Below are 22369 nucleotides of genomic sequence, written 5' to 3' on the forward strand. Positions count from 1 at the left end.
GTTAAGATCTCACTTAGTGGATTAAGATCCAGCATTGCTCTGAGCTGTGGTGTAGGTCACAGATGCAGCTTGGAACTGGTGTTGCTGTGGCTCTGGTGTAGGCTGTCAGCTACAGCTCTGATTCAGCCCCTAACCTGGGAACCTGAGAACTTCCATATGCCACAGTATGGCCCTAAAAAAAAAAAAAAGGAAATAGCAAAACAATATTTTTCTTTGTGATGAGAACTCTTAGGATTTACTCTCTTAGTAGCTTTTGTATATAATGTACAGCAGTGTTAATTATATTTAAATTTAACATGTTGTACATGTAAACAGTACTTATTTATCTTGTAGCTGGAAATTTGTACCTTTTGGCCACCTGCACCCGGTGTCTCCTCCCTTCTACCCCTCCTCTGGTAACCACAAATCTGACCTCTTTCTATGAGTTTGTTTTTTGAACAATAATTGACCTACAAGACTATGTAAGTTCCTTTTACACAACATTATGATTTGATGTTTGTACACATTTCAGAATGATCACCTTAAGGCTAGTTATGATATGTCACTGACTGTATATTCCCCACACTGTACATTTCATACCTGAGATTCATTTACTTTGCAACTGAAATTTTGTACCTTTTAATCTCCCTCACCTGTTTCTTTCCTCCCCCTACTCTCCTTCTCTCTGGCAACCACCTATTTGTTCTATCTATAACTCTATTTCTATTTTGTTATATTTGTTCACTTGTTTTTTAGATTTCACATGTAAGTGAAATCATGTAGTATTTGTCCTTCTCTGTGTGACTTATTGTACCTAGTATAATACCTGTTAGGTCCATTCATGTTGTTGCAAATGGCAAGATTTCTTTTTTTTTTATAGTTGATACATTCCATTTATACACACACATACATACTATTCATCTATTGATAGACATTTAGATTGCTTCCATATCTTGGCTATTGTGAATAATATCACATTGAACATAGGGGTGCATATATCTTTTCTAATTAGCATTTTCAGAAGTTCCCTGGTGGCCTAGCACTTAAGGATCTGGTATTGACACTGCTGTGGCTCTGGTCACTGCTGTGGCTCTGGTTACTGCTGTGGCAGGTTTGATCTCTGGCTTGGGAACTTCTGTATGCCATTGGTGAGGCTAAAAAATAAAAATTAAAAAAAATTAGTGTTTTCATTTTCTTCTAATAAATGTCCAGAAGTGGAATTGCTGAAACATATGGTATGTTTCTATGTTTAATTTTTTGAGGAATCTCCATATTTTTTTCCATAGTGGCCACACCAAGTTACATTCCCACCAACAGTGCAGCAGTTTCCCTTTTCTCCATACCCCCACCAACACTTGTTATTTATTTGTTGTCTTTTTTTTTTTTTGTCTTTTTGCTATTTCTTTGGGCTGCTCCCGCAGCATACAGAGGTTCCCAGGCTAGGGGTCGAATCGGAGCTGTAGCCCTTGGCCTACACCAGAGCCACAGCAATGCAGGATCCGAGCCGCGTCTGCAGCCTACACCACAGCTCACGGCAATGGCGGATCCTTAACCCACTGAGCAAGGGCAGGGACTGAACCTGCAACCTCATGGTTCCTAGTTGGGTTCGTTAACCACTGTGCCAAGACGGGAACTCCCTATTTGTTGTCTTTTTAAGATAGCCATTCTGTCAGGTGTGAGATGACATCTCATTGTGGTTGTGATTTATATTTCCTTGATTATGAGCAGTGTTGAGCATTTTTTCATGTGTCCGTTGACCATCTGTATGTCTTCTTTGAAAAAAATGTTTATTCAGGTACTGTGCCCACTTTTTAGTAGGTTTTTTTTTATATTGAGTTGTATAGATTCTTTGTATATTTTGGAGTTAAATCTCTTGTCAGACATGTTGTTTGCAAATATGTTTTCATATTCATTGGGTGGCCTTTTCATTTCGTTGATGATTTTCTTTGCTGTGCAAAAGCTTTTAAGTTTGATTACGTCCCATTTATTGATTTTGCTTTCTTGGGTTTCCCTTGCCTGATGAGACATATCCAAAAAAATACTGCTAAGACCAGTGTCAGAGAGCTTACTGCCTATTTTTTCTTCTGGGAGTTTTATGATTTTAGGTCTTACATTTACGTCTTTAATCCAGTTTAGTTAATTTTTATATATGATGTAAGAGAGCAGTACAGTTTGATTCTGTTGCAGGAATCTGTCCAGTTTTCCCAACACCATTTATTGAAGAGGCAATCCTTTCTTTATTGTATATTCTTGCCTCCTTAGTTGTAGATTAATTGCCCATAGAAGTATGGGTTCATTTCTGAGATCTCTATTCTGTTTGATTTTTCTGTGTGCACATGCCCTGGTACTATACTGTTTTGTTTACTGTAGCTTTGTAGTATAGTTTGAAATCACGAGTGTGATACTTCCAGCTTTGTTCTTTCTATAGATCATTTTGGCCACTGGGGATCTTTTGTGTTCCCATACAAATTTAGAATTACTTGTTCTAGCTCTGTGAAAAGTGCCAGATAGGTGTTGCATTGGATCTGTAGATTGCCTTGGGTACTATGGTCATTTTAACAATATTAATTTTTCCAATCCATGAACACGGTGTATCTTTCCATCTGTTTGTGTCCTCTTCAATTTCCTTCGTTAGTGTCTTCAAGCTTTCCAAGTGCAGGTATTTCACTGATTAGGTTGGATTTATTCCTAGGTATTTTTTTCTTTTTGATGTGATTATAAATGGGATTGTTTTCTTACTTTCCTCTTCTGATAGTTCATCATTAGCGTACAGCGATGCAGCAGGTTTCTGTATATTAATTTTTTAATCCTCCAACTCTACTGAACTCATTGATGAGTTCAGGTTGAACCCTCTCATTTTATACATGAGTGACTGCCCCCAAGAAGAAAGGCCTTACCTCGGGTTGCACATTTGTATGATTGTGCAAGTGTCCAATTTCTGAATGTATTTCCCAGTTAAAATACTGTTTGGCCCATGGAAGGTTGTCTCTTCAGGGTTGTCTGATCCCTGATCCTCCTGCTGTACCTCTCAAATGCTGCTGTTGTCCAGATCTTTCCCCTTTCCCTCTGCATGGCAGACAGTCAGGAGTCCAGAGCAGGTATGGGCAGGGGTGTAAGAAGGCTGTCACAGACTCCTGCCAGAACCCAAATGCTCAAGGAGCTACTGCTATTGGAAGTTCCCCTGTGGCACAGTGGGTTAAGGATCCAATGTTCCTCCCGCTGTGGCGTAGGTTGCAATAAGGGGTAAATCTCCAAAATATATAAACATCTCTGCAGCTTAACATCAAAAAAGCAAACAACCTGGAGTTCCCTTGTGGCACAGTGGGTTAAGGATCTGGTGTTGTCACTGCAGTGGCTTGGGTTACTGCTGTGGCATAGGTTCGTTCCATCCCTGGCCTGGTAACTTCCATGTGCCACAGGTATGGCAAAAAAAAAAAAAAAAAAAAATCTGCTGCTATTTAGAGAGCACAGTCCTGATGAAACATTAAGGGATGGATGCTTTTTTCAGAAAAGTGCTGATTTATTTCCCCTTTTGAACGAAATGTCAGAACTTGTCTTGCATCTATGCTGATTCACCAGCAGCCTCGGGAAAGGGAAACCCAGGCTGCCTCTTCCATGCCAGCTTGACTGAGACACTCCCCAAAAAGCCAGGCAGACTTGTCCAGCTTACCACATGGCCCATGGCTCCCAAGGGTGCCCTGTACACCTCCGGCTTCTGGCACTTCCACTTCAATAGGAATAATCTCTCTAGTTCTTGTCGTTTTTCTTTTTTTCACCTTTTTAGGGCCGTACCCCTGGCATATGGAGGTTCCCAGGCTAGGGGTCACATCAGAGCTAAAGCCCCGGCCTATGCCACAGCCACAGCAATGCCGTATCTGAGCTGCATCTGTGACCTACACCACAGCTCATGGCAACGCCACATCCTCAACCCACTGAGCAAGGCCAGGGATCAAACCTGTGTACTCATGGATACTAGTCAGATTCATTTCCACTGAGCCATGATGGGAATTCCATCTCTTATCACTTTTCTAAATGGTCCATAGTCAGCACTCAGCTTCACTTTGCAGGATTTGAGCTCTGAGGTCAAGTTGGCTGAAGTCACTGTGACCACATTTCCTGCCTGTTGCTCTGACTGAGGCTAAAAGTGCTTCGTTGGAAGGGAACTGTTAATGCCACCTGTTCCCCATGGGAGGGGTGACCAGGAGCTCACAGAACATCAGCAGCTGCCTCCTCTCCTTCCTGAGTCCCTAGCCTGGGTTTGCTGGTCCTTTTTGACTTTTTGCCTTTTCTAGGGCTGCTCCCGAGGCATATGGAGGTTCCCAGGCTAGGGGTCTAATCGGAGCTATAGCCACCAGCCTACGCCACAGCCACATCACTGGGGGATCCGAGCCGCATCTGTGACCTAGACCACAGCTCATGGCAACGCCAGATCCTTAACCCACTGAGCAAGGCCAGGGATCGAACCTGAAACCTCATGGCTTCTAGTCGGATTCCTTAACCACTGTGCCATGACGAGAACTCCCTTTTTTTCTTTTCCTTATGTTTTCTACATGACCTTGTCAGTTGATTCATTTGCAAATATTTTCTCCCATTCTGTGGGTTGTCTTTTTGTTTTGTTTAGGGTTTCCTTTGCTGTGCAGAAACTTTTAAGTTTAATTAAGTCCCATTTGTTTGTTGTTGTTTTTACTGTCATTACTCTAAGAGGTGGATCTAAGAAGATGTTGCCGTCCTTTATGTTGGAGAGTGATTGGCCTGTTTTCCTCTAAGAGTTTTCTAGTATCTGGTCTTATATTTAGGTCTTTAATCCATTTTGAGTTTATTTTTGTGTATGGTGTTAGGGAGTGTTCTAATTTCATTCTTTTCCATGTGGCTGTCCAGTTTTCCCAGCACCACTTATTGAAAAGGCTGTCTTTTCTCCATTGTATATTCTTGCCTCCTTTGTCATCGATTAGTTGGCTGTAGGTGCGAGTTTTCCATATGACCAAATTCATAGAAAGGACGTATAGGTCCTTGGTGCTTTGTTCAGGCAGGTTGTAGGGTGTTCTTTTGAATTAGAAAGTCTACTTGAGGGCCAGCTATTGTATAGGGAAAATAGGTGTCTCCCAGTCATGAGGGGTTTATGTTGGGAAATACCCCCACCACCACCTTATTCATCTTGTTAACAAGGTGCTTCACTGCACTGTAGCCATATTCCCATCTCACACCCTTCCAAGTAAGGAAGCTTTTAATGTCCACACAGAAGTCACTTGGACAAGAAATCAGGAAGCCCACATCCTGGTTCCAACTTTATTATTAGCAACAATTCCATTCTGGTCCTTGAGGTCCCGACCTATAACCCAAGATGTCAGGGAGGAGAGAGTGGACCAGGTAGTGCCGAAGCTCCCTTCTAGTCCTAAAAGCCCAGGAATCTCATGAACAGGTCAGATAGTGGCAGGCTGAAGCAGGATGCTTCAGACAGGTTGGAGGCCGCAGTGTAGTGCAAGCTGCTGAGTATCAACCTGCTGAGGTAGTGTAAGGATCTGGAGCCCAGTTGAGGGGCTGAAGGAGTCAGAGTTGTTTTTTTTTTTTCTGTAGTCATAATGTGGGCCTGGGATCTAGGAGATCCAGTGGGGCCAGCTGGTATGCTCTGAACTGAGAAGTCTGAGTTCTGTTGGAAGCACAGGACAGACTTGAAGGCATCGCTCTGCATTTCCTGTCTGGGGCTTGTTTGTCAGCATTTACTGAGCACGCACTATTCCCCATGTGTAAGTCAGTGCTAAAGAGGTAGAGGTAGACGGGTTTCTTTTCATAGATTTCATGTTCTAATGGGAGAATGTCCACATCCACTGAACATGTGTGGAACCCTTAGTTAGTCCTTCACCAAGTATTTATTGAGCACTTACTATGTGACAGGTACAAGAAAGGAATAGTTTCCTAACCCCACTCCTACCCCCATGCACTTCTGCAGGGAGATTGACAGGTGAAGACTGTGGCAGGATAAGCACATGGCAGCACTTTGAGGGTAGGGGGTGAGGGTGCAGATGAGTCAGATCTGAAGCTTAAGAAGGGCTTCCCAGAAGAAGTGTTACCTATATGGAGATCTGAGAGACGAGTAGAAATTAGCTAGACCAAGAGGTGAGGGTCGGTGCTCCAGGAGAGAAAAATATTTTCATGTGGCTGTGGGCTTTGCCCAGTTTAAGGTATTTCTTTCCAGGCAGAGTTCACAGTCTAGTGGAAGACAGTATCCTTAATATAGGACAGAGTCCCACAGGAGAGGGACAGATGTAGCACCAAAAGTGTACAGAGAAGGGTGTCCTGGCTAGAGGTGCAGCAGATTTGGCCTGAGCCTCAAAGGATAGATGGGTAGGAATAGAAAATGCTGAGAGGTGGAGGTAGGCCAATCTCAGGGTCCATGGTCTGTCACTCTCAGTGAAGGGAGTGTGAGGAACATATACTGTTGCGGGGTAAAGACAGAAAGGTAAGGTAAGGCCAGAGCTAGGTTGACCACTCTGAGCTTTAGAAGCTTGGTCTTGGTTTGGTAAGGAAATGGGGCACCAGTAAAGGCTTCTAAGCAGAGGAGATGTTTAGGGTTGAAATGTGTTATCTGAATCTGGGGAGAGAAGGGATTACTATTGGGAGCGTGGTAGTCATGTGATTTCCTTGACTATAAATCATAGTTCAGAGGAAAGAAAAAGTCCTTTCTGTAATTTGGAACCCATAAGGTTAAAAAAAAGCTTTTTGCTAGACCTTAATCTATCACTAACAAATCTAACACATTCCATTTGCTCACAGCTATTTCCCTTGTTCCTAAAACAATGTGTAATACGTAGTTGCATTCAGCAAATACTGTTGACTAATGATTTTGTGGGGAATTATGAGTCACTTTTAATTTTGAACCAATTGTCCTTTATAGTCTCTTAGAATGGCCTTGTATCGCATTTTAAAAATGGTCTTTCATGATCTTTCTCAAACTTGCTATGATTTTCACTTAAAATAGTATCTTTTTAAGTAGTTTGTGTTTAAGTTATTTTGGAAATGCTAATGTTTTATATCAACATTACTTATAGCAGAGGTACCGAGTTCCCACTGTTGGTTATGAAAATTCTTTTACTTCTAAGTTCTGCTACACCTAACCCCTCTAAATGGGTTATTGCATTGGGATAGTTAGAACAGTGTAAATGGAGTGTTTGGTATTTGTCATCTCATGTTCTCTTCTGTGTGACTAGCACTGACATTTTACATGTTGAGTCAGTGAGATCTTTTTTTTTGCTTTTTAGGGCTGCAGGTGCAGCACATGGAAGTTCCCAGGCGAGGGGTCCAATCAAAGCTGTAGCCTACACTACAGCCATAACACCAGATGCAAGCCTTATCTGCGACCTACACCGCAGCTCGAAGCAATACCAGATCCTTAACCTACTAAGCAGGGCCAGGGATTGAACCCACATCCTCATGGATACTAGTCAGGTTCGTTTCCGCTGAGCCACAATGGGAACTCTAGTAAGAGCATTTTCTTCCTTGAATCTCTTAATTCATGGTGAACTATAAAATATATCAGAATGATATTGTTTCCCAAGCTCTAGGCGCAATAATTCCAGTGAGGTCATTATGATACATGAAGAGCATTTCTGCTGAACCCCTTGTGCCTCACCAGTCTGTCTGGAATATTACTGTTGCCAGGCAGAGGTGCAATTCCACAATGAATTTGCAGGATTGCTCTTTGCTTTCATTGAGTCACTGTGGCTTCATTCAGTCACTGCACTGAGAGAAAATAGCAAATTACAGATGTTGCTTTTTGCAGGAAATGTAAAAGCACAGTTATTCTGATAATTTCTTTATACAGTGAACTCAAAAGAATTTCCTCTTTTTATTGTTTTCTTAAAATGGGGAAACATTCTCATGATAAATTAGTACAAAGAGAAGGATGGATTTTTTTCCCAGTAAACAGGCTTATGGTGATTACTTACAGTAGAACCGTGTTGTTAACGGGACATGGATGTTTTTCTAAAACACTCGCTTTTATTTCCAGTATATATATTTAAGGCTAATCGCTTCTTTGTTGGTAAAAGCTGTAATTTCATGAGGAATGAAGATGGGATAAATATCACTTGGAGCAACATTTATATTCTAAGCTGACCTTAGAATATGTTTTGAGTTTTGTATTCAGGTTGTTGTCTGGTGCATATAATGAATTCTTGGCATAAGCCAGCTGGTTTACATAGTTTAGATCTTCCAGTTTAATTACTCCATTAGTAATTAGTTTATTTAATAAACTTTTAATTTTGGAATAATTTTAGACTTGCAGGAAAAAAAAAGGCATTTGTAGTGCAGAGTTTCCAGTGCCCCTCACTTGATTTACCCTAATGTTAACAGCTCATATAAGCATGGCACATTCATCAAAACTAAGAAATTGGCACTGGTACATTACTGTTAACTTTAGTTTTATTCAGATTTCACTAGTTTTTCCACTGATTACCTTATGCTGTTCCAGGTTTCAGTTTAGAATTACACATTTTATTTAGTCTGTGTTCATTCTGTTGTGATTAAGCTATTTAAGGTTACAGACCATAAGAATTTCGTTTGCAAGAATGAGATCTTGGAGTTCCCCATCGTGGCTCAGTGTAAACGAATCTGACTAGCATCCATGAGGACACAGGTTTGATCCTTGGCCTCTTCAGTGGGTTAAAGATCCAGCATTGCTGTGACCTATGGTATAGGTTGCAGACGAAGCTCAGATCTGCTGTTGCTGTGGCTGTGGTGTAGGCCAGCGGCTACAGCTCTGATTCGACCCCTAGCCTGAGAACCTCCATATGCTGTGGGTGTGGCCCTAAAGAGACCAAAACAAAAACAAAACAAACAAGAAGAATGATATCTCAGGGATATGGCACTTTTCTGATGTGTTCGACTAATTAATTTCCAAACTGTCTTTTCAGAGATTGCCTTACAGCAGGTTTCCATGTTCTTCAGATCAGAACCAAAGTGGGAGGTGGTAGAACCATTGAAAGACATAGGTGAGAAACTGCCCATTCTGTTAAAAAATTAAAGAACAGGATTCTTTGTCATGCTTTCCTTTAAGTATCCCAAGAAAGTTTTATGTGAGTGAAATGCATAGGAAATACAGGTGATTTCTTTTTCTTTTTGCTTTTCTACTGTTTCAGGATGCAGTCCTTAACTTTTTACATTTACTGAATCTAGATTGAAGCCCTATCTGAGGACTTGGATGGTAGTGTCTAGTAGTTTCAGTACCATCCTTCATTCCTCATCTGTCTTTTTCACTAGATCTAAACTGAAGTGCTTTTTTCCTATTTCCATGAGTAGTATAATTTCTTTGCTGTTTTTTTCAGTGCAGCCTTTACCATGCCCATATTACCAAATGGTTATATACTGGTGCCTATATAGCTATGAGTAATATTAACAAACTTAATTTTTATTAATTCCTTGGTCAGTGTAAAGTATCAATTGGTGTAAAATCTTGTAGCTATAAACACATCTCTGCTTTTATGACAGGTTGGAGGATAAGGAAGAAATATTTCTTGATGAAGATTAAAAATCAGCCAAAGGAACGGCTAGTGTTAAGCTGGGTAAGCTAGTTTTTTTGCTTCAGACTCATTCCAAGGACTTCACATGGGTTTATCAAAGCAGATATTGACAAGAAAATTATGAAATTATATTGTGCTTCTGAGTAATGTTTAAAGGCTTCCTTGGTCCCACATCAAAGGAGAGTCATTTTAAATCACTTGTTTGTGTATTTGGAAAAACTGATGTGATTATAATTGATCCCGTAGTAAACATCTGAAAAGAAGAACAGCTTAAAATAATTCTCTGGAACATCTTAGGACTGACAATCTGGCAGTTTGTCTTAAAGAAAATACTTGAGCTTTACTTTGTTTTATCCATCACTTAGTTCTAGTGATACATTTGGTTAATAGAATTAGGTCAGATTACAATTAAGTCCTGGTATTTTTTTTTTTTAAGGGCCACACCTGTGGCATATGGAAGTTCCCAGGCTAGAGGTCAAATTGGAGCTGCAACTGCTAGCCTACACCACAGCCACAGCAATGCAAGATCCAAGCCGCGTCTGTGACCTATACCATAGCTCACCACAATGTGGGATCCTTAACCCAGGGATCCAACCCGCATCCTCATGGATCTTAATTGTGTTCGTTAACCACTGAGCCACAATAGGAACCCCAAGTCCTAATATTTGTATGTTTATATACTGTCTCTCCAGAATGATCATGAAGCAGCAAGAATTAATGTGGTTTTCAACTTTGGTTTGTAGTCATATATATTTGAACAGATTAAAAAAAATAGAAAGACTTAATAAGGAATTTTTCTTTTAATGATTAAGACAGCATCCTGATATTTCCTCCCATTTTGCAGGCTGACCTTGGTCCTGACAAGTATCTGTCAGATAAAGATTTTCAGTGTCTAATCAAGCTTCTGCCTTCCTGTTTGGTGAGTACAAGTCCTTCTCTTTTTCTTGGCTGATGACAGACTCACAATGTTTTCTTGTGGGTGACCATGGACACAAGAGCTGGAAATACTCTCTAGGCTCGAATATAGAGAGGTACAGTGGGTTTCATTTCGGACCGAACGTGCTCAGGCCTGCTCCCAGGGACCAGAGGCCATTTAAATGGCCTCATGACCTCAACGCAACCCATGAAACATGTGATAATTTAAATGCAGTTTTTGTGTTTTAAGCAGATATCAGTGTAGGAAAGCAGCCACTTCTCCAAGCCTCTTGTTCTTGGTAAGGATGTTTATGTCAGTGAATTGAAAGATCTGTTTCCAGCCTGAGGAAACAGGACTGATACAGATTTAGGTGAACTGAATGAGGAATTCTAATCCAAAGCTTACAGTGAACCCCATGAATATATTTCAAAATACATACAAAGGAGTTCCCATCGTGGCGCAGTGGGTAACAAATCCGACTAGGAACCATGAGGTTGAGGGTTCGGTCCCTGCCCTTGCTCAGTGGGTTAACGATCCGGTGTTGCCGTGAGCTGTGGTGTAGGTTGCAGACACGGCTCGGATCCTGCGTTGCTGTGGCTCTGGTGTAGGCTGGTGGCTACAGCTCCAATTCGACCCCTAGCCTGGGAACCTCCATATGCTGTGGGAGCGGCCCAAGAAATAGCAAAAAGACAAAAAAAAAAAATTGCATACAAAAGTTCTTCAGGAAAGACTAATCTGGCCAGAAAATTGAGTTAGTATTGATGTTCTATCTGTGGTCTGCATAAGGATGCAGCACCCTTGAATGAGTCACTCATGGACTAAGCACAATTACTCTGATCTGTCCACTTGGATTGGCAAGTTCGTTTTTGAATATGAAGAGTGTCTTTTCTGTTGGGAGTTCCCTTGTGGCAAAGGTTAAGGTTCAGACATTGTCACGTCAATGGCTTGGGTTGCTGCTGTGGTACAGGTTTGATTCCTGGCCTTGGAACTTCCATATGCCAAGGAAATGGCCAAAAAAAAAAAAAAATGGAAGAAAGAAAGAAAAGAAAAAAGTGTCTTGTTAAACTAGCAAAACCAAGCTTTTAATGAAGTGTGCTGCCTGGCCAAGAAAGAAGCTGTGGTCTTTGAGTTTGATTAGTTGTGTCACATGGGCTGTGAACACTCAGTTCTAAATTTCTTTTAGTAGATGTATTTTTTAAAAAAGAAGGTAGCACAGACAATTCAGAAAGTCAGAAAATATAGATGAGCAAAAATAAAACGAAACTTTCCCGTAATTCCAACCAACCAGGAGTATGAACCAAAATGTCCAGTTGTTGGGTTACTTTGCTGTACAGCAGAAATTGACAGAGCATTGTAAATCAACTATAATAAATTTTTTTAAGTTAAAAAAAACCTCAAAATGTCCAGTTGTCACTTTACTAGAATTTTATGAAAAAATTTTTTCATGATTTCAAATAATTTTTGAAAAATTATATACATATTGTTTTTTATTAAAATCTAGTTGATTTACAATGTGCCAATTTCTGCTGTATAGCAAAGTGACTCAGTTATACATATGTATGTTCTTTTTTTTTTTTTTTTTCTTTTTTGTCTTTTTGCCTTTACTAGGGCCGCTCCTGAGGCATATGGAGGTTCCCAGGCTAGGGGTCTAATCAGAGCTGTAGCCACCGGCCTACGCCAGAGCCACAGCAACGCAGGATCCGAGCCAAGTCTGCAACCTGCACCACGGCAACGCCAGATCCTTAACCCACTGAGCAAGGCCAGGGATTGAACCTGAAACCTCATGGTTCTCAGTCGGATTCGTTAACCACTGTGCCACGACAGGAACTCCTGTATGTTCTTTTTTAATATTCTTTTCTATCATGTTCTATCCCAGGAGATTGGATATAGTTCCCTGTGTTCTACAGTAGAACCTCATTGTTTATCCATTCTAAATGTAATAGTTTGGATCTACCAATCCCAAACTCCCAGTCCATCCCATTTCCTCCCCACTTCCCTTGGCAACCACAAGTCTGTTCTCTGTGTCTGTGAATCTGTTTCTGTATTGCAATAGGTTCATTTGTGCCATACTTTAGATTCTACATATAAGTGATATCATATAGTATTTGTCTTTCTCTTTCTGACTTCACTTAGTATGATAATCTCCAGTTGCATTCATGTTGCTGCGAATGGCATTATTTCATTCTTTCTTATAGCTGAGTAGCATTCCATTGTTTGTGTGTGTGTGTGTGCGCGCGCGCACGCGCGCGTGCATGCACGCACACGTCTGTGCATATATACACCACATCTTTTTTTTTTTCTGGCTGCACCTGTGGCATATGGAAATTCGCAGGCCATGCATCAAACCCCCACTACAGCAATGGCTTGAGCTGCTGTGGTGACAATGCCGTATCCTTAACATTACTCCACAGGAGAATTCCTATAGCACATCTTCTTCATCCATTCGTCTCTAGATGGACATGTAGGTTGTTTCCATCTCTTGGCTATTGTGAATAGTGCTGCTGTGAGCATAGGAGTACCTGTATCTTCCGGATTTCTGGTTTTGTCCAGATATATGCCTAGGAGTAGGATTGTTGGATCATATGGTAATTCTACTTTTAGTTTTCAGAGGAACTTCCACACTTTTTTTCATAGTAATTGTACCAACTTACATTCCCACTAACAGCGTAGGAGGGCTCCTTTTTCTCCACACCCTCTTCAGCATTATTATTTATAGACCTAATAATGGCCATACGAATTGTTGTAAAATCTAATTTTTGTTGTTGTTAATGGTGTACTGTGAATCTATTTTGTTGTTAATAAATACATGTCATTATTGCTAGCTGCATAGAATTATCATTGGCTGTACCTCATTTCACTCTGGTAATCTACTTAGGCATTTGGATCACCTCTAGTTTTTTTGCTCTTATTTTTTGAAAAAAGCCATAGCAAACAATTTTGATGAAATATTTGTAACCATCCTCAATTATTTTTGTAAAATAAAGTAAATAAAATAGAGTCAATAGAATTAATTACTAAGTAATTATAGGGAGATATTTTGGGACTATATAAATAGCCTGTTTGTTTTTTTTTAATCAAATCCACTAATTTTAGCATTCATAGAGATTTTCTAACATCATCATTTCTCTTATATATATTAGCTGGCATTCTGCTGTAAGGAAGAGGTTCTTGTTCATTCTTCTTTATGTCAATATAGACGCAAGGATTTTTATTTTATTCATTGGATTTCTTTTTGAGGTAATGCAGATGTTCTAAAATTAGATTGTGTGAAGTTGCACAACTTTGGACATACAGAAAACCACTGAGTTGTATGCTTTAAACAGGTGAATTATAATGGGATGCAAATTACATTTCACTAAAGCCATTAAAATATCAGCAGCAACATTTTGATGTGATGATCAGGAGAAACTTCATAATCAATTTACTCCATTTTCCTAGCCACACCCTTCTACCCCCTGACCCAGTCAATCCCTGCCTGTCAAATCCTTGCACAGCTCAGCTCCCAAGGGTTTAAATCTTCATGGTACTGATGGACATTGTAATACCTGAAGCCAATTGATCCATGTAACAAAAATTCCAGGTCATCTGAGGACTTTCCTTCCAGTCATTAAATAATTCGTCTTATTCTCCACCCTACTTGGTTGACGTCAATGGCCCCCTCTCCAGAGGACAGCATGAATCATCCTATTGCACACTTACTCCAGTAGAGGAACGGGAAGAGTCATGCTAGCTGCCCTGGAAAAAGGCCTCGATGCCCAAAGATGCTACTTTTGCTTGTTTCTGGCTGTCACTCCCTGGCTTGTCCCCAAACAGCAGTGTGGAATGTTAAGCAAAGCTCTGAGTAAAGGCACATTTATCCTGGTTCCCGCTTGGTTCTTCTAGGATTTGACTGTATTCTTTACCTATTTACATAGGCAGACTATTAAAACCACTGTTCCAAAGACTCAGACTTTCCCTCTCTTATAGCATGCTTTCATCTGAACTGTACCAGGATAGTACACGTGCCAGAGCAGATACCTTCATGTGGAGAGCTTAGCACGTCCTTTATCCACTTCCTTCTGTCTCTATTGTTTATGCTTCTTCTCTCATCTAAAAATGAGTTACTAGTTTGTCATCTAAATAACTTGAAAATGCCATGTGTTCAGGGAATATCCTGCATTTATGGGCAATTAAACTATCAAGTTGGCATTTGACTTGGCATAACTAGATCCTGGATCTAAAAGGGCCTAGATGCTGATGCAGATAAATGTAAATTTCTTTTTTCTTTTGGCAGCATCCTTACATCTTTCGTGTTACCTTTGCCACAGCTAACGAATCCTCGGCATTGTTAATTAGGATGTTTAATGAAAAAGGAACTTTGAAGGACCTGATCTACAAGGTACTTGTGATGCAAGTTCACAGTCATGAGGAAGTTCTTAAGTCCCTTAAGAACCTATTACTGATATTTGGTTCCCTAAGCTTCCAGAAACTAGGCCTTGAGGATTTAATTTTAATTTTATTTGGAATTTATTTTTATCTTAGCAATAGAAACTACCCAGTTTGGTTAAAGAGCATTCCTTTCCCCACATGAGGGAGGTTGAAACATTCCATGATGATATCCATTACATTGTGGGCTGCTCTCAGGTCAGTTTTAGTTTATGTTTTTGACTTAATAAATCATTGTTGATTTATCTCAGTAAAACTGGAAAAAAAATTTTTTTGAGTATTTTTTTTTTTATGTCTTTTTAGGGCCGCACCCATGGCATATGGAAGTTCCCAGGATAGGGGTTGCATTGGTGCTGCAGCTGCTGGCCTAAGGCATAGTCATAGCAACTAGGGATCTGAGCCTTACCTGCCACCTACATCACAGCTCATGGTAACGCTGGATCCTTAACCCACTGAGCGAGGGCAGGGATTGAACCCACGTCCTTACGGATACTAGCTGGGTTCATTACCGCTGAGCTGTGATGAGAATGCCGAAAAAAAATTTTTTTTAAAGAAAGTAATACTAAGAAGCTTTCCAAACAAACTGATAGAAAAGAAGATTAGATTTGAGGTTACCAGAGATTGGAGAGGGGGTTAGATGAAGGCAATCACAAGGTACATACTTCCAGTTATAAGTACTAGGAATGTAATATACAACATGATAAATACAGTTAACGCTGTTGTTTTTTTGTTTTTGTTTTTGTTTTTTTTAAAGCACTACCAAAGAATTCTAAGCATATACAAGACTTGGGGTCAGCTAAGGTCAAGGCCAGGAACATCTTCACTAGAAAAGGGATGGAACTCAAGTCAGCCTCTATTAACTGTACAGACTACTACAGTTAGTAGAGGCTGACATCCTGCCAGCTGGACTCACTCATCTGGTGCCCCCCGGCCTCTTAGCATCCTGCCTGTTCAGGAAGGTCATGTGTAGAATTGAACCCTTCTAGTGCCTTCTTATGTGCTCTTTGTTCCTTTCCAAAGGCAAAACCAAAAGACCCATTCCTAAGGAAGTACTGTAACCCTAAGAAGATTCAAGGCCTTGAACTCCAGCAAATAAAAACATATGGGCGGCAAATATTAGAGGTAAGAAGTATGTAACTTTTGTTTGTTTGTTTGTTTTTTGGTAACTTTTGTTTAAGTTGCATTAGAATTTTACCCAGCATCACAGTATTCTTTTGGAAAGTTCTCAGGCAATATCTAAGAATAGTTTAAGTTGTCTGATCACTTATAAAGTGATGGCTTTGTCCTATTTTATCCCAAAAATCAAATATTTGAGACTAAGGCAGTAATTTAGATCTACCAAGTTCCACAAGCTTAGCTGTTGGAATTTAGGGTCTGATTGTGTGAATATCAGTTTTTGTGTTAATTTTGATCTTTATCTTTGTGCCAAGATTCTTGCTTTTGTTATATCGTATACATAACCATATGGCTCCCTTACAGAAGTAAAACTAACATGAAAACGCCTTCCCCACATCACTCTCTAGAGTAGCATTCACCAAGCTTCTTGGATTGTACATTCCTATCAGTGAAAACAATTTAAGCATAACTCCTCCACTCCAATGTTATATATATTTAGCCATTATATAAATGTACTACTACTACTAATATTTTGTATGTTATAAGTTAAGAATGAGGAGTTCACGTTGTGGCTCAGTGGAAATGAATCTGACTAGTATCCATGAGGAGGCAAGTTCAGTCCCTGGCTTTGCTCAGTGGGTTAAGGATCTGGCGTTTCTGTGAGCTACTGTGTAGGTCGCAGACGCGGCTCAGATCTGGTGTTGCTGTGGCTGTGGAGTAGGCTAGTGGCTATGGCTCTAATTCAACCCCTAGCCTAATAACTTGCATACGCTGTGGGTGGAGCCCTAAAAAGACAAAAAAGAAAAAAAAAAGAGAGAGAGAAAAAGAGAAGTTATAATATTTTCATCCTGGATTGTCCTGGGCACCTCTTTGGCAAGCACTGCTCTAGTCCACCAAATCTTTGCAGGGCTGAGTCCAGGCATCTCTGTTACTGGCTGAGCCACTGTTTGTTAATTGGCACCTGAAAAGTTGGTGTTTTGTGGGAGGCTGTCATGTGTTTCTATTAATAAACAGCCAAAATATATTCTGAGGCAAGACAAGACTAGAGATGTTTTCAACTTGGCCCCTTTTCCCAAATAATTGGCTGAAGCACTGGCATGATAGTTGTATTCATCTGTGCAGGAGAATCTTTGCCCTAAAGAGAAGTGGGCTCTTGGGATCAGAAAGTGCTTACAGTAGAGGCTTTTGGCATCAAAGGTATTAACCCCAAGCAGATACAGGCTGCTTCTTTATTCTTTGGAAATAAGGGAGCTTGGCTTTGCGTTTTCACAGCTGGAAAGCATTCAGCACCAGTCCCTTTCCTAAGAGATGGATGGAGATAGCATTTTTCTTTAGGAATTTCTCCAGTAATCTGTGGTTTTGTTTCAAAATGTGTTGATTTAGAAAACAAAGTTTAACCTGTCTTGTATGTGACTGAGTTGGAGGGGAAATGTAACCTGTACATATTCTTTAATAGGTACTAAAGTTTCTCCATGACAAAGGGTTCCCTTATGGGCATCTTCATGCCTCCAATGTGGTGCTAGAAGGAGACACTTGCCGGCTGCTAGACCTTGAGAATTCCTTGTTGGGCCTCCCTTCCTTCTACCGATCCTATTTCTCACAATTCAGGAAAATCAATGTAAGTTGCTGAAAGTAATGAAACAGCAGGTTCATGTTTCGGTATTAACTCTCCCCAAGGCAGGCCCCATGATCTGCCAGTGTAGGAAATATGCACTCAGCAGTGAAAGGTGCAGTTGGGGTAGGCCATGCCTATTGGCTGTTTCTCCTACAGAGCATTGCTGATCTCCAGGAGGCTCGCTGGGATGGAGCTGGGACAAGGGAGGCATAGAATCACAGATTGGAAAACCACGGAGGGTAGGAATAAGGTCTTTGGCCTGAGCAGCGCCTTGTGAACTTTTACTAAAGGTTTCAGAGTTGGGTTGTCGTGACCAGTGACGAATGAGGTTGTCCCTGAGCCATGTTTCTCAGTGGAAGCCTAGGACACGAGCCTGGGGATTCATAAAGCCAAAGTGAAGGCAAAACATGCCGCTGCTCCCTTTCGTTTCGCAGACACTGGAGAGTGTGGACGTCCACTGCTTCGGCCACTTACTGTATGAAATGACTTACGGACGACCGCCAGACTCGGTGCCTGTAGACTCCTTCCCGCCTGCACCATCTATGGCTGTGGGTCAGTATTGGGTTCAGAGGGGTCTTCCAGGTCCTGTAAATGTTTTGAGCTACTCCTACCTGCCTACCCCGCCACCCCACCTTTCCATGGCCCAGGGAGGGCCCCAAGGAAGTCGACCTGCTCCACAGCCAGAACTTCTTATTCTTTTAAAAGTCATCTGATTAACTTCCTTTAATACATTTCACTGAAAATTCAGATAGCTTGTCTATTTGTCAGGCTGTCTGAAACCTCAAGGAGCATTTCATAACATGCATTTGAATCTCGGAAGCAAGAGGCTGTGAAGAGAAGTAGGGCCAGACTAAGTCTGATACAGAAGGAGAAGCCAAGACCAGGCCACTCGAAGCCAGTCTTGGAGACTCCAGGGTCGGGAGTCAGACGCAGGCTGGAATGGGCCCTGCAAAGATGGCCACTGGCTGGACACCTGGTAGAGGAAAGCCTGGCAGGCCCGGAGCTGGGAGAAGCAGAAAGGAGGGCAGACACCTGGCATGTTGGACCCAGGTGCTCTTCTGGCCCACAGAGGGGGCTGAGGCGAGCAAGGGCTGGGTGGTAGGCACCTACAGGAAGGAGGGCTGTGGGGACTGCTGTGCACTCATGCAGGGGCCCTTTCGTCCCATCCAGAGCCAGCTGAGAACTCCCTACCAGAGCAGAGACGGGAGGGCAGGGTATGCTGGTCAACCCTCCAGCAGTGCTAGTTTTGTGTCACATGAGGTGATTTCAGGGAACAGGCCTCCAGATGACGTTGGGTTGAATTTGAACAACTGAAACTGCACAGTGACCTCCAAGTAGGAAAATCTGGCTGCTTTTGTTTATATCATACAAGGTGTTGGGTGGCGAGATACCAACTGTTGGCATTTCCCATGCTGGTTTTGACTGAAAGCAGACAAGCAGAGAAATGCCTTTCAGGTTCAGAATTTTACTTCTGTGGAGTGTTTACTTCTCTTTTAAAAGAGAAGACACATTTATGAATGATATCTGGAATCCTTCCTCCAATTATCTCCAAAATGTACTTAGCTTTCTGTCAGCATGTGGTTCCTGAGCCATTTCTTTTGAGTCATCGGTAGTATCAGTGTTGCTGGCGCTCCCCTCCCCATGTATACCATCTGTCTGTGCGTGAAGAGTTTTGACACTGTCCTGAACAGCACGCAGACAGTTGTTGCAAAGCGGTGTCAAACTTTTCATCACCAAGTGGATTTGCCAGCATGTTTTGTGGAACTAAAATGTGTATCTGTTCATTTCAAGTGGCCGTGTTGGAGTCTACGCTGTCTTGTGAAGCCTGTAAAAATGGCATGCCTACCGTCTCCCGGCTCTTACAGATGCCGTAAGTCAATCCCACGCCTTGGGTGGAACCTTCCTTAGTGTGGTGAGCACCAGACTGGTAGCCCAGGTGTTTGGTCCCAGTAGAGACTCAGTGGTGGTCCTCGCAGAGTCAGCGTGACTTGCCTGCTGATGGTCGCTTGCTGGCTGATGTCCTGACCTTTCCCTATGACCCTCTGCACCATAGTCTGATTGCCATTTTGTAACATCATTGTTACCCACACGTCTCTCCGTGTCTGTGTTGGCATTGTGTAGTGGATGTGTGGCAGCCCCCCTTGGGAAATACTGAAGAGGCCACTTGGGCAGCTCTCGTTATGACCCCGTTTCAGTTCAGCGTGCGGCCCTCAGCTTTGGTTCCTTCACTGGTCACCGGCCTTGGAGGGCTGGCCTCTAGGAGGAGGGCAGTGTGTTTCTGGGCCCCCCGTACCTGTTTGTTCATTTACTCACTGTGTATCATTTATCTAACATCTGACATGCACATGCGCTGTGCTAGGGGTGTCGGGCTCAGAGGATATCTCCCTTGAACAGGGTAGTGAGTAGTCCATTGAGGTGGTTGAAATAGTGCTTTGGGGCCTTTCCTTTGGGTACGGTTTTTATTCCTTCATGGAAAAGCAGCACAGTGGTTAAGAAGTGTGTATCTGAAGTTAGACAGACCTGGGGATGGGCCCAGCTTTACCTTCTGTGACCTTGGGCAGGTTCTTTAACCTCTGGAAGATGAGTTTCCTCATCTGCAATTGGGGATAATAATAGTCCCTGCCTTAGAGAGCTGTTGGGAGATTTAATGAGCTGACTCCTAGTACAGTGCCAGTGACTTAAGGTGCTTATTAAATGTTCGTTACATTTACTACTGATTCAGCTTGTACTTTGTGCCCCACAGTATACCCAATGCCTTGTGAACAGAGGTATTAGGAAACAATAATATGGGAAACAAGGCAGGCCAGTTTGTAGTACACACAGCCCGAGTTCAGAGGAGGCAGTGGTAACTTCAAGTTCCCTGTGTTTAGGGAGGGCGCTGTCCATAGAAAGCCCTTACCGCCGGGATGTGACCGTCTAGATGTTGGACTGACACTGATGCATCCCTCTCTGAACCAGCCACCGTCCCTAAATATGTAAACGTGGAAAAGTAGACCTAGTCAGGGGAACGAAGTGATTTTCACACACTCTTTTAGAACAAATGTATTTGTAGTTAGGAAACAGCTTGTAACCACGTTCATTTACTTGGGTGTATATTTGCACAAATACAGCCTCAAAGCTCTTACATTCCCCCCCCTCAGTCTTCCAGTTCTAAAGTGAATCCAAATATTTTTCCTTCACCGAAGTCTTTCTACCCTCTGGGCTTCATCGAGCCTAGAGACAGCACTTGGAGAGGTGTGAATTGTGTTCAGTTAAAACTGTGGTATCTGGAAGTAAGTGGACCCTTGGCCTTGAAAGAGAGAGTTATGTCTCCACCTCCAGGCCACCCAGGGAGCACCTGAACCGTGTCATTTCTACTTGTGATGGAGTTCCCATTTTTTTTTTTTTTTTTAAAGGGAAACAATTCAAGGCTGACTTAAAACTATTAGGGTACTGCCCAAATAGCCATTTAAATTCTCGGACCTGTCTCAGCCAAAACAGTTCAGAATTCCTCCAGTTATTGTTTTCTTTCTTTCTTCCTTTCTTCCTTTTCTTTTTTTCCTTTCTTCCTTTTTTCTTTTTTTTTTTTTTGCTTCTTAGGGCCACACCCGAGGCATATGGAAGTTCCCAGGCTAGGGGTCGAATCAGAGCTACAGCTGCCTGCCTACACCACAGTTCATGGCAACACCTGATCCTTACCTCACTGAAGGAGCCCAGGGATCAAACTCATGTCCTCGTGGAGCCTAGTTGGGTTCATTACTGCTGAGCCACAACAGGAACTCCCTGTTATTGTTCTTAGCAACATACTCTTGAAGAGAGAATTGGTATTCTCCAAAAGCTGCTATTTCTTTTTCAGAGAGCATGAGAAACACAACTTTTCTTAGAAGAAAATTATTTTTTTTATTAGATTCCAGTCAGTACAATTCTTTTTTATTGACTTGTACATTTTTTAGTATATTGAGCTTTAAATTTTCTCCTCCTCTGGGGCAAAAAAAAAAAAAAAGAAAGAAAAAGGAAACCATTTGTTCTGTTTACAAAGATCCATCACATATATTATTTGAAATATAAATGTAATAAATAATAAGTTTTTTTCAAAGTGTGATTTAATTTACTATATAGCATGAGAGGACTGTTGCTCCTCTGGGTGGGGAAATCACCACCCTACACAGCTGACCCAGTCTTCCGGTGAGCTCTGAGGCAGTGGGGGTAGTGAGGAGGTTTCTGGAGGTCACCTTGGGTGGCCCAGAAACTCCTCTGAGTTTGTTGATAAACATGAACTGGTGGGTTGAGTGGAGCCGGGGGAGCAGTGGGGACTTGCGGGGCTAAAGCTGTCTCATTCTGCTTTGATCCTGTTCTCAGAGTGCCCTTGGTTTACGAAAAATGTTTTCATTTTTTTCTTTTCTTCACAGATTATTCAGTGATGTTCTTCTAACCACTTCTGAAAAGCCACAGTTTAAGGTAAAGCAAATTATGTCATTTCTTGTTTTGTGACATAAATGTTTTCTCTGAGAGCTGGTCCTATTTTAATCAAAAAAGAGATGGTACAGTATTTATCAGAAGTGTAGCCTGAGGAAAAATGTGCACTTAAGAACATTTTTTTTGGGGGGGGGACCATACTGAGGACAGTAGCCTGGGAGACAGCCTCTCAGGTAGCTCTAAGGAACGATTATGCAAAGCAAGGGAGCAGCCAGGATATATATGAAATTTTTGCTGGTAAAAACCTATAGTCAAGCATAAAAAGATTACTGCTAATCACAAAAAACAGGCTTCTCAAGTTAATGATTTTAGTGCTTTTCTGTGTATAACAGATGCAAGAACGTGGTG

General features: G+C 41.7%; 1 protein-coding gene across 9 annotated transcripts in view; it reads left to right on the forward strand.

Moving 5' to 3' along the window:
• PXK (PX domain containing serine/threonine kinase like) overlaps nt 1-22369 on the forward strand; it is an 81818-nt gene that overhangs the window by 36549 nt on the left and 22900 nt on the right. For all 9 annotated transcript variants that reach the window (XM_047778083.1, XM_047778075.1, XM_047778091.1 and 6 more), the window contains exons 5-13: nt 8889-8966; nt 9463-9536; nt 10339-10413; nt 14684-14788; nt 15856-15957; nt 17408-17569; nt 18001-18118; nt 19358-19436; nt 21955-22003. In XM_047778083.1, coding sequence (XP_047634039.1) covers nt 8889-8966; nt 9463-9536; nt 10339-10413; nt 14684-14788; nt 15856-15957; nt 17408-17569; nt 18001-18118; nt 19358-19436; nt 21955-22003 — 842 coding nt within the window. The remainder of the gene's footprint in view (nt 1-8888; nt 8967-9462; nt 9537-10338; nt 10414-14683; nt 14789-15855; nt 15958-17407; nt 17570-18000; nt 18119-19357; nt 19437-21954; nt 22004-22369) is intronic.

The sequence above is a fragment of the Phacochoerus africanus genome, chromosome 1 (genome assembly GCF_016906955.1).
Source record: "Phacochoerus africanus isolate WHEZ1 chromosome 1, ROS_Pafr_v1, whole genome shotgun sequence".
Classification (NCBI taxonomy): Eukaryota; Metazoa; Chordata; class Mammalia; order Artiodactyla; family Suidae; genus Phacochoerus; species Phacochoerus africanus.